The 12511-nt window shown below is 35.0% G+C and overlaps 1 protein-coding gene across 2 annotated transcripts in view; it reads right to left on the reverse strand.

Moving 5' to 3' along the window:
* LOC136039608 (dual oxidase-like) overlaps positions 1-12511 on the reverse strand; it is a 180335-nt gene that overhangs the window by 123912 nt on the left and 43912 nt on the right. For both annotated transcript variants that reach the window (XM_065723497.1, XM_065723498.1), the window contains exon 6: positions 8970-9136. In XM_065723497.1, coding sequence (XP_065579569.1) covers positions 8970-9136 — 167 coding nt within the window. The remainder of the gene's footprint in view (positions 1-8969; positions 9137-12511) is intronic.

Consider the following 12511-nt stretch of genomic DNA (forward strand, 5'->3'; position numbering starts at 1 on the left):
AAGAATCAAGTACACCAGGTAGCACATACCAAGAGTCACGATAACAGTAGGTGGTTTTAGGGGTACTTGCACATCGGAGAAGGTCTAGAGCTGAATTAACTACAGGGGTAGTTAACACAGTAGTTAACACATGACTTCTGGGATAGTTTTAGGGGCACGTGCACCCCCAGAAGGTTGAAAGTTATACTAACTATAGGGGGTAGAGGGGCGAAAAACACCGATGGCGGAGCCATGGCTGTATACAGGATTAGTTTTTCGGGGGGGGGGGTCTACCAAAAAAGCTTTAAAAAACGCATCCAAAAAATTTTTATATTCATTTTTGCTATGTTTTTACGAGTCAAACAAACATTTCAGGGGAGGCGTTCAAACCCCCCCCCCCGAATACGGCCTTGGGAGGAGCCCAAGTTTCGTTGGTGTCATTAACATTAATTCTATACTACAGGCCAAATATTTATACTTGTCTGTACAAATCCTATAGGCCAAATATCTAAACTTAGACCAGAAAGGCTTAATCAGTGATTCAATTTTACTCTCACACATGCAATTCTTGATTCCTTTAAATTTTGTTTTATATCCCCAACTCATTCGATGATCTTTTTTTCGAGCTGATAAGTTTTGTTTTTTCTAAACAATGGGATTGAGCCTCATTTTCAAATGGGTTAGAATCACATTTTCCATACGGCTCATTCTCTAAAATACGGTCAATAATGACCGTCTGGAAGAAGAAGGAAAATTGTTTATTTGGATATGATTGGTAAGTCTCCTATTTTTGCATCATTAATGAAAGAGAAAGGGAAGGACATAATTTCTGGCCTTATTTCCAAGTTTCAACTGTGAATGTCAATCTATCCAAACCCAAACACTTATTGAAGGTGGATTTTAGGAGCATTTTTAATCTTACCGATTTGAATCAGGACTACTTTCTTTCTTGGTTTACCAGCAAGAGCAAAGCCAGGAAACTATCCCGGGGAGGGAAGAACAAGTACTATATTACTTTTGTATAATTTCTTTTTGTTTCCAATAGGGGGTGGGCATAGCCCTCACTACCTTTCATAGTGGTGTCCATGCATACCAGGGTTCTTTACCTTCAGCTTGGTCAATTTGCTTAACAGGTCTTTATTGCTTATAGATTAAGTTTTAATATGTTTAAATTTTTATAACCACAGAGAAATATAGAAGTCGTTTGGAATAAGTGTTGCGACTCAAAAACTACATTCTATTTACTTAATAAAATTTCACATAAAAGATCCATCAAATTTTGCGGTTTTTTTTACCGAGTGAAAAACTTGGCGTAGTCTGGCAGCAAAAGCCTAACATTACAACAGATTAAGAAAGTAAAGAAGCTATTTGCCCTCCGTTTCTGTCATACGCTTAAGAAATAATTTTATTAGCTGTATATATATATATATATATACAGCTATATATATATATATATATATATATATATATATATATATATATATATATATATATATATATATATATATATATATATATATATATATATATATATATATATCATGAAAAGAGAAATCACCAATGCAACAGCACAAACACAAAAAAAAAAAAAAAAAAAAAAAAGAGAGACAGAAGGAGAAAAGGAAGACTGTTTTCCTAAATTAGTGATGAATATATATATATATATATATATATATATATATATATATATATATATATATATATATATATATATATATATATATATATATATATATATATATATATATATATATATATATATATATATATATATATATATATATATATATATATATATATATATATATATATATATATATATATATATATATATATATATATATATAATGTGACGATTGACTTCCCCCTACCAGAACAGTGAATTTCTTCCATAACAAATATATGACAATAACAATTTTCATTCAAATTCAACCGAACAGGAATTTATAAATAGGAGAACTTTTAAGAATTTCGGAAAGGTACCTGAAATCGCTAGAAACAATATACAGTTAAAATAAAGTATACAATTGAAATCACTATTGTTGATAAACATCTACTGAAGTTACCTTTACTGTTTGGTGTTACCTTTGTCGTGCTTTGTGATTTTTGAAAATATTGGAGGGTGGCTCAAAAACTGTGCACTGCAGTTGGTACGCGCCACAAGTGGTGGATTTTCGACACGAGTGGCGTGACAACAGGTATTCCCAAGGTGTGCATCAGGCGGTGGAGAGTCGGTGGTAGGCAGTTGCCCCTTAGATTTTGAAAATACCCGTTTTCGGTACTTCATTGAAATTTCCTTTTTTGGGGGTTTTTCCATGGAATTACCTTGAAAAATAATAAATTACCTCCCCCCTCCTGATTTGAGAATGCACCCATCACTACATTTTGATGAATTGACAGCACTCTAAAAAAATATTCAATGAAATTTCACTACTCTAGTCCATTATTAATATATTTATGTATATACAATAAGTACATATTATATATATATATATATATATATATATATATATATATATATATATATATATATATATATATATATATATAATATACAGGAAACCAGAGGAAAAATCGTAAAAATATTAATATTTTGGGGTTGATTGGATGTAAAGATTCCCTACCCATGTACTTGTTCTAAACGATCTTCAACACTGCATCATGTTCGATCTCTAGCCATCCGACCCCACCATTTCACCCACAGCATAAACAAAACCTTGTACGTAAAGTGCCCTATTGCCATTTTTTAAAATGTATATGAATATGATCTTCTTTTTTAAATAGTTAAGCTTTTCAAGATAACTTCTTTTGTGGTTTTACACACAAAAAACTTTACCTTTTGTGGACCCCACCTTTACATTCACAGCATAAATAAAGTGCCCTTTTGCGTAGACGAAATGTAAAAAAAACGACAATGCTCGATATTCATTTACACAACAGCGTATCTAGACTGGTACTTTTTCCAAGACCACACTGCCTTTTCTATGACGAAACCTATCCCTAAAAGAACCTATCTCTATTTGGAACTCTTATTTGTCACATATCTAGATATTTTTTGCTCCGCTCAAATGAGCCCTCCTCAGACTTCTACTACAATTGGTTCGACATGATCGCCTCTGAGGAAAACAAAAAGAAAAAAGATGCATTTGTGCTACCCATGCAAAAATGCGATTTCTCTTCTTGTTCAAGGTGGAGTAAACCTTCAGTAAATGTTTATCAACAATAGTGATTTCAATAGTATACTTTTATTTTAACTGGATATTGTTCCTAGGAATTTCAGGTACCTTTCCAAAATTCTTAAAACTCCTCCTATTTACAAATTACTGTTCGATTTGAATGAAAAGTGCTATTATCAAGTATGTATTACGGGGAGCCGTCCTGGTCGAGTGGGTTGGTGCGCTGGATTCGGGATCCCTTGTCTGAGAGAACACGGGTTCGAATCCAACTGTACCCAATTCTTCAATTTGGGACGAGGGTCAGTGGCGTGACTCTGTAAGCTTAGCCAGAGTCGACCCAGCTCTAAATGGGTACCTGGAGAAATCTGGGGAAGGTAAACAGGAAGGGTGTGCAAAAGCACAGGATGGCTGGCCCCCAACCCCCCATTGCACTTCCAGGCTGAAGGGCCAAGAAACGGAGATCAGCACCGCCGGTACGGACTGTAAAATCTAATGCCGTATCCTAATACCTTTTTTTATGTTTTTTTCTCTAATACCTTTTTTTTATGTTTTTTTTTCTAATACCTTTTTTTTATGTTTTTTTTTTCTAATACCTTTTTTTTATGTATTACGGGGGAAATATTTGTCAGACGACAGTTTTCAATCTCCTTATTCTAATTTTTGGCTACTATGGGCCGTAGTCGCTCTTTACTAGCTTACATTTACTGCTAAGACCATGAAAAGGAAATACTTGTCATAAAATAACAAGATCGGTGGCATATTGCCCTTGAAAATTGAAGTGGTCACCATAGAATTACGCAATTAATATTGAATATTTGGCATAGTCAAGATCTCTGTAACAATCGAAAGTGCGGTCTTCGCATCTGATAAAAAAAAAATCAAATACCGGATATGCCTATGGCATGCCTAAACGTTTATAAAGTAGATCAATTAAATTTTAAATTAGTTTTAAGCAAAGAGAAAGAAACTATTGAAAGAAATAGTAACACCAAGCCCATTGGAAAAGAAACATGCACGCAAGGGGTCTGCATTCTTCTTAATATATTTACTATCTTCAAAGTAATTTATTTAGGTAAAATTCTAGTTAATTGACTTCTTGCTATCTCGGAAAGGGTTTAGGTTAGGAAAATGAAACTTTCAGGGATGGGTCTACAAGCTAAAGTATGTCCCAAGAATGTATTTTAAAGTACCAACCTCCACTCCTTCTCCCTCTAGAGGGCCCTGACATTTGCCTACATGACAGGTCTATGGAAATTTTGACAAAACATTTTACCTTAATTTTCAGTAACTAGTTGCTTTTTCTCTGTCTTTAGTTCTGAAAATGCAGTTCCTGTTATTTGAGTAGAATTTTGAGCCACATCAATGTTTTTTTTTCAAAATTTAGGAAATGTATTTGCATATCTTCAAAACCTTATAAAATGGAATTGAGCAAAGTTATGAAGCTGAAAACAATTTTGTTGTACTTCAATTAAGCAGAAGATCTATTTTGCGAGGTTTCACTTTTATAAAACCCATATTTTTAAAGGTCATCAAAGGTCAGGGCCATCTAGACGGAGAAGGAGTGGAGGTAGTTCCTTCAAAATACCTTCCTGGGACATACTTTAGTCTGTAGACCCATCCCTGAAATTTTCATTTTCCTAACCTAAACCCTTTCTGAGATAGCAAGAAGTCAATTAACTAGAATTTTACCTTTATTTATACCTACCATAAGGCATGTACACAGGAATTTTTCAAGGGAAGGGGGCATTCAAGAAAAATTTATAGTTTGTGAGAAAAAACCCATATATTTCGGAGGGAGTCCCTCCCCCTGTGTACGTTTCTTCCTACCAGCAGTGTTGCAAACCCTTTGATAAATGGCACCGATTTTCGAAACGAATAGTACCGCAAAAGATTCTTTATGGTACAATTACAGTATTCCCGGTGCGAATTCAGTTGTCCCATGGTGGACCACAGGCCCAAAAATATTTTTCTGATACCCTCTTTAGTTTTTTCCCTTTTTTACCCTTTTTAAAATGAACTTGTCAATTACTGACACCCTTGTCATATTACCCCCTCCCCCGATATTCTTCTCTAGATCTGCCTTTGTAGCATTTTAGTCAATGTCTTTTTATTTCACAAAAAAAAATACGAGAACGAACTGAAAAGCAAACAACCTCTTTTAACTTATTTCTTCCTCCTTTTTCAGAAACTCAGTTTGAGCGCTGCAAATTTTTTTTTATTTTTTACTTATTGAATCGAGTATATACTTATTGAATTTTCCCGCCATTTTGTTTTCATTGAATAAAATTACATTTAATTGTTCGTCACATATTTAAAAAAATCGCAGGTTGTTTCAGGTAAAGTTTTGCCATTGCGGTTGTTTTACCATTACGTAATTCAAATAGGGTTGTGTGGCATTTCTAGAAAAATTCGCTTTCCATCTCTCCCTCTAAAATAGCAAGCTCTATCGATTGGTTCACTCCATTTTAACCTATCTCATTTTTTTCCTAAGGTATTTAAATGTTTCTCTTTTACCAAATGTGTTATCACCTGTGTCCTCGCTAAAAGAAATCATGAGTTTCTGTTGCATTTCAAAGGCTTAAAAAGAATATTTCGTGTCCAAACAACTGCCTTGTAATAACAGCAATAATTAAATAGTCCTCGTAATATTTTTTTAAACCATTTTAATCCCTTTATTTTAGAATTTATTTATTGTTGCCCTGAAGACCCCTCCCCCCCACATCAGCAGCTAGGAAGTCCATGGACCAAAATGTCTCTAGTCTGTCATATATTGAAAAGCACAAAATGCAATATATAAGCACATATACCATTCCGTTATCATTGAAGATTGGGGGGGGGGTGAAGAGCTTTCCAGGGTCAAGACAGTAGAAACTCCAACTTTTGTACAATTCAAATGAAGCTTTTTCCTAATATTTAACGAATAACTTATCCTTTGGAGGAACGGGGACCTCCTTCCTTACAGGAAAACTATGAAAAACCTATGATACCGGTATTTTAATGTAATCCCCCATACACAAGTTGCCAATACCATCTAGAGACTCAATTGGCTGTAATGCCTCCTTTTTTTCAATGGACCGAGTTATAAATTATAAGGATCGCCGTATACACTTTTAGAAGAATTATTTTCGAAATAATCCAATAAAATGTTACTAGTCTGCAGCCGAATTAGGATTTCATCTTTTTTGAAATTTTTGGTTAATTTTTTTACACAAAAACATTTGCTTCTGTTTACCAGACACATCTGCTACATTTCCCATATATTTTTTTTTACATAGATTATTTTTTTATTTATTCCCCCTCATCAAAAAAAAAAAATTATAAATACTATGTTGTAAGATTTTCGTTCTTTTCTTAGTCCACCCAACGACATTGCTATACGGCTGGTGTATTAGTAATGTTTTAAAAATTTAATTTAAGTCAAGACCTTTGCGACTTCCCATAAATAGGATTACAAAGAAAGAGTTTTTAAGTTAAATTCCAATGCCAGCACAACTAGATGGGGTTGAGAGAGAACTGATGTGTGATATCATGACAGGAGATGCGGTCGAAATCAAAACCATCCTCTATTTTCAAGGAAATGGGAGTGAAGATTTTAAAACATAATTCTTTTATTAAGATGAGGGAGAACTGAGTTTGACGACCCAAGACCTAGTTGACCTCGCCATCCAGACACGAAAATAAAGCACAAGATACTTCAATAATTTATGTAATCCTTTTCAACATTATATAGCCTACTAACGTCAGGAAGTGGTATTCAAGTTTATCTGCTTGAAAGCTAGACAAAGCGGTAATTAATGCAGGGCTCGAAAACTAAGTCAGTCGTATACATGGAAGACGGAGAGGCAAGGATGTTATGGTGATAGTGTATGCCTCTGAGATGAAAACTGGACTGTTTCCTGGTTGTTACCGTGAATGACCAAAATTGGTTGAATGTCGACGAAAACATAGTCGCTTGGCGTATGCCAGAAATATTTGTTAAATATACTTATTTCTGACTTTCACCGGAGAATATCGACACTCACTATGCACTAATGGTGAATGGTTTCTGGGAGGAATGAAAAAGAACGCAAAACACACAGCACATTTTCATGAGAAAAGAAAATAATTTTAATAAAAACTTTAACATAGCGTAAATTTTGGATATGACTTGATTACTGGATTCTCTACCATTATCTGATTGCAAATATTGCTGGAGCACCAAATGTTGAAAATATGGAAAGAACGTGAAATCTACTAAATTATATGATTCAAGTATTATTTATTGCCACAGCTTAAACTATTATGGCACTTTGAATTGCACAAAAGGCTCTTTTTTACCATTGCATTTGTTTGTGGAACACTTCCTTGTGTTATGAGAGCGTTTATAGACTTGCCCACCGCTTCTCGAGTTAGGTGGAGCTGCTTCTCACAGCGAAATTTCTTGAAAATCAACCTCATCCATAGAAAGTAACTTTTCTATAGTAAGTAACCATTATAGAAAGTGACCATTTTCATTTGCAAGTTTATAGAAGTCTGGGTCTTCTAATCAAACAACAACCGCTAAAACATTTCAGTTATCTAATTATAAATAGGGATTGGGTTTTAAGAATTGGGGTTTTTCCTCTCTTTTGGATGTTCACCAGAGCACATCTGTGATTGTCGACATAAACCGGTGGGGGGCCGAATGCACAAGAATGTAATGAAATTTTGATCTTTCACTGACGTATTTGGAGTTTGTTGAAATTCATCGGTGGAAGTCGACATTCACGGTAACAATTATACATCGTCTCCCGTGGGTATCCTCAAATTAGTAAAAGTTTTACATTTATATTTGGCATATAAATGAAGGTGTCATCACTTAACAGGTGAATCACGAAGACAATATAAGGAATCATAGGACAAGAGACAATATTCATGAAAATTTGAAAAGGGCGTGAGCTTGGTGGCCCTCCCCCTCCGACTTTATGCCTACTGTTTTACCAAGGCAAGAGCTATGCACAATGGGTCTCAATTGGGATTCTTTATATTAAGCCAACTTCGGTCGAATATGCTCTACTTAAGGCCGTGATTAAGTGAATTGATGGAACTCGAAAATCCCATGTTAAAATTGAAAATTTATATTTAAAAAGTACTCAAGTATTCATTGGCGGAAGATACCGCATTTAATATCAGGCCGTAGCTTCTTGAAGATGCTATAAAATGTTTGCTATGGTTTTGCTCTATTTCCTCTAATTGCTTAAAAATCTTAGAAAATGTCTAGCTCCTTTTTCACATGTGTACTCTGTGAAGGATATTGCTTTTAGAACAAAATCGGTACTATCATGAACAGAAGACAATAACCTGTAAGATGATTGCAACCATTTTTCATGTATTCTCCTGTTTTCGAACAGTCCCATAGAATATTTTCAGCTACCTGAAATTTTTACAAGTTTTTTGCCAGAAAGAATCGTTTCAGATCGCCGATAACACCCCTAGAGACCATACTGACAAGCTGGCATAATTAACCTGCTATTTCCGCCGATGAATAAGTGTTATTTTAAGGATTTTTGACAATTGAAGGTCTCTAGAGAATTGAGAGACAGAAGGCTACCCTAACTTCAATTTTGAACCTCGATGTTTTCAAGTTCACTTAATCACGGCCTAAAGGGATTCCAGAATCGCATGAACTAAATTGTTACGGTGACCTTTTTAATTCAGCTGAAGCTGGGGGTAGTGGATTATTCCAAAAAATTAAACTTAAAAGAAGTTATTTTTTACCTTTGAGAAAAAAAGATTACGATAGAACGCAGAAAAAGAAAGTCGAGAAACAGTTAAATTTGTGACCTAACAACTGACCTGCAACACAGCAATCACGTATCTTCTACTTTGCTGGAAAATCTCTTCATCAGACCAATCTGGGTGTTGTCCTTGAACCCGTTCGGCAATCACATTATGAAAACGGTGGAACATTATAGCGAAGGCTAATATGGCAGGATTTTGATTGGTCCTTGGATCTCCTAGCACTAAAAAAACGACACTCAGTTAAGCTTATTCTCGCACAGACTTCCACCTTGGGGGTGGGGATACCTGTGGGATCGTCAAACAAACTTTTTTGAAAGTTTGTTACATTTTTTTTTCAATAGTTATATAAACTAAGCAGAAATGTTCCCAAAGAAGGGGGCTTACAGCATACGCGTAGCTTGGAGCTTTTCCTTGAGAAAGGGTCTCTGGTGCAGACCGTTAGCTACGAGAAGGGGGAAAATTTATCATTCTCCCTCAAAACCTTCACTTGTTAGGATTTCCTCTGAAGTTCTTTTTTTACAGGGGACACTGCTCATCCACCATACCCCAGGTTTCCCAAATTTCTGTTGAAGGTCAGAAGTCTGAAGACCTGTCGCATACTCATTCTCTCTGGTGTTCCCAGACAGTCCTTATAAAGAAGGAATAACCGACACAAGTCCTTGAATTCTAGGCCTTGAGGTGGAAATCACATGTGCTATTTACACCTCCCTGACTGCGGTATCATGTTTTAAGACAGGAAACCATAGCCTGTCGGTCAATAATAATAAAAAAAACATAAAATATGTTCGTTTGCAAGGATCGAAAAAAATCATTTTTGCTCATTCATCTCACCTAGTACAATATTCGACAGGCTTTGCAACTAGCAATAAATAAGTAGGTTAAAGTATTAAGTAAATTGAGCCATTATTAAAATTCAATATATTTACGATATAATTTGGGACTGATGTTTGAGGGTTAAATATAAACGACTTAGTGAATACTCCCCACTCCCTTTTGTGGATAAAATATAGCCGTCAACTCAGGTTTAGGAGTAAAACCATATTGGGTCCAAAAAAATATGTTGGGTTTATAACCATGCTGGGTTTTAAGGACTTTCCACTTTTTATTACAAGTGACAAATTATTATTAAAATAGACACAAGACAGATACAAATTAGTATTTTCAAGGAAAGAGAATACATGCGAATTTAAGCCAAGCAGAGGAAAAGATCATAAAAAACATTACCAAATCGATATTTTGCGGAGAAGCATAAATAAAGTGGAGAAATTTGAAGTCGCCCTCTCATAAACGATACCTTCCATGGCAGCTTTAACTCGATTTCCAAATCGTGAGACAAAAATAGACTAGAGTTAACCAAACTACGACTTTGGAAATACCCATTTACGCAAAAAAAGTCACCCCAACATTTCTTCGGATGATAAATCCATCAATACGCATATTTTAGCCTAACGTCCATTTTTCTTGGAGCAAAAATAGCTTTTAGACAGAAAAAAAACTTATTAACAATATTTCCAAGAAAACACGCCAAGAATGAAACGCGATACTGTGATAAAGAATAGTACCGAGCACAAGGTCTGCCAATTGAGCTTGTGAGGGCTGCAGCTGGTTTTACACCTATGAGGCACTTTGTACCTGGCTCTTCACGCATCGCACTTTACTCAGCTGGTTTAAACCTTTGATATACCTAATTAATAATACCTAATCAGTTCGTGGTAACGAACTGTAGTAAGGAGCGACCCGGCTCAATAGTAAACGAAACTCTAAAAAACGGAATTTTGATGCTAAAATATACATCAAAAGAATCGGATTTTCATGCTGATTTTAAATATATAAGTTTCATCAACTTTAGTCTTTATCATCAAAAGTTACGAGTTACGAGCCTGACAAAATTTGCATTACTTTGGAAAATAGGGGGAGACACCCCGTAAAAGTCACAGAATCTTAACGAAAATCACACCATCGCATTCGGCGTATCAGAGAACCCTGTAGCAAAAAATTTCAAGCTCCTATCTACAAAAATGTGGAATTTTGTATTTTTTGCCAGAAGACAAATCACGGGTGCGTGTTAATTTGTTTGTTTGTTTTGTTTGTTTGTTTTTTTCTTTTCCCCATGGGTCATCGTATCGACCAAGTGGTCCTAGAATGTCGCAAGAGGGATCATTCTAACGGAAATGAAAAGTTCTAGTGCCCTTTTTAAGTGACCAAAAAAATTGGAGGGCACCTAGGCCCCCTCCCACGCTCATTTTTTCTCCAAAGTCAACGGATCAAAATTTTGAGATAGCCATTTTGTTCCGCATAGTCCAAAACCATAATAACTATGTCTTTGGGAATAACTTACTCCCCCACAGTCCCTGGGGGAGGGGCTGCAAGTTACAAACCTTGACCAGTGTTTACATATAATAATCGTTATTGGGAAGGGTAGAGACGTTTTCAGGGGGATTTTTTTTGGTTTTGGGGTTGGGACTGAGGGGAAGGGGCTATGTGGGTAAATCTTTCTTTGGAAATATATGTCATGGGGGAAGAGAAATTCAATGAAAAGGGCGCAGGATTTTCTAAAGCTACTATAAAAAAACAATGAAAAAATAAACATGAAAAAGTCTTTTCAATTAAGGAGAAAGTAAGGAGTAGCATTGAAGCTTAAAACGAACAGAGATTATTACGCTTATGAGGGGCTCTAAATATACTTTAGCGTAAATAGTGAGGTATTTAGGAGGAGATAAATACCTTGCTTTTTATGCTAAAGTATTTTTAGTAATTTCAACTATTTATTCTACGGCCTTTCGGATTCAGGGGTCATTCTTAAAGAATTGAGACAAAACTTACGATTTAGTGTAAAGAGCGAGGCATTAACGAGGGTACAAACCCCCTTACATACATAATAAAAATATAAGAATATAAAAGTTTGTTACGTAAGTTAATTCTTAAGTTACGTATATTTTTTACTAATAGAAACGTTAGTTAAAAATTAAAAGTTATAGTTGCCTTTTTATGTAACCGAAGAATTGGAGGGCAACTAGGCCTCCTTCCCCACCCCTTATTTCTCAAAATCGTCTGATCAAAACTAAGAGAAAGCCATTTAGCCAAAAAAGGAATTAATATGCAAATTTCATTTTAATAATCTCTTAATCTGATTCAATACAAAAAATTCAATAAGATTGGACAAATCCTATGGTGGAGAGCCAAAATCAAACATGCATTAATTCAAAAACGTTCAGAAATTAAATGAAAAAACTAGGATTTTTTAACTGTAAGTAAGGAGCGACATTAAAACTTAAAATGAACAGAAATTACTCCGTATATGAAATGCGTTGTCCCCTCTTCAACGCCTCGCTCTTTACGCTAAAGCTTTTAATAGTTTTAAAAAGTAGAATTGTGGCAAAGAGTCAAACTTTAGCGTAAAGAGGGAGACGTTGAAGAGGGGACAACCCATTTCATATACGGAGTAATTTCTGTTCGTTTTAAGTTTTAATGTCGCTCCTTACTTACAGTTAAAAAAAACTAGTTTTTCTTTCATTTAATGATAAAAAGATTCTATTGGCTCTAATGGAAAAAAAAACAGGATTTTCGCGACTAATTTGTCAAACCATAGTCTTTGT

The sequence above is a fragment of the Artemia franciscana genome, chromosome 19, assembly GCF_032884065.1.
Source record: "Artemia franciscana chromosome 19, ASM3288406v1, whole genome shotgun sequence".
NCBI classification, from domain to species: domain Eukaryota; kingdom Metazoa; phylum Arthropoda; class Branchiopoda; order Anostraca; family Artemiidae; genus Artemia; species Artemia franciscana.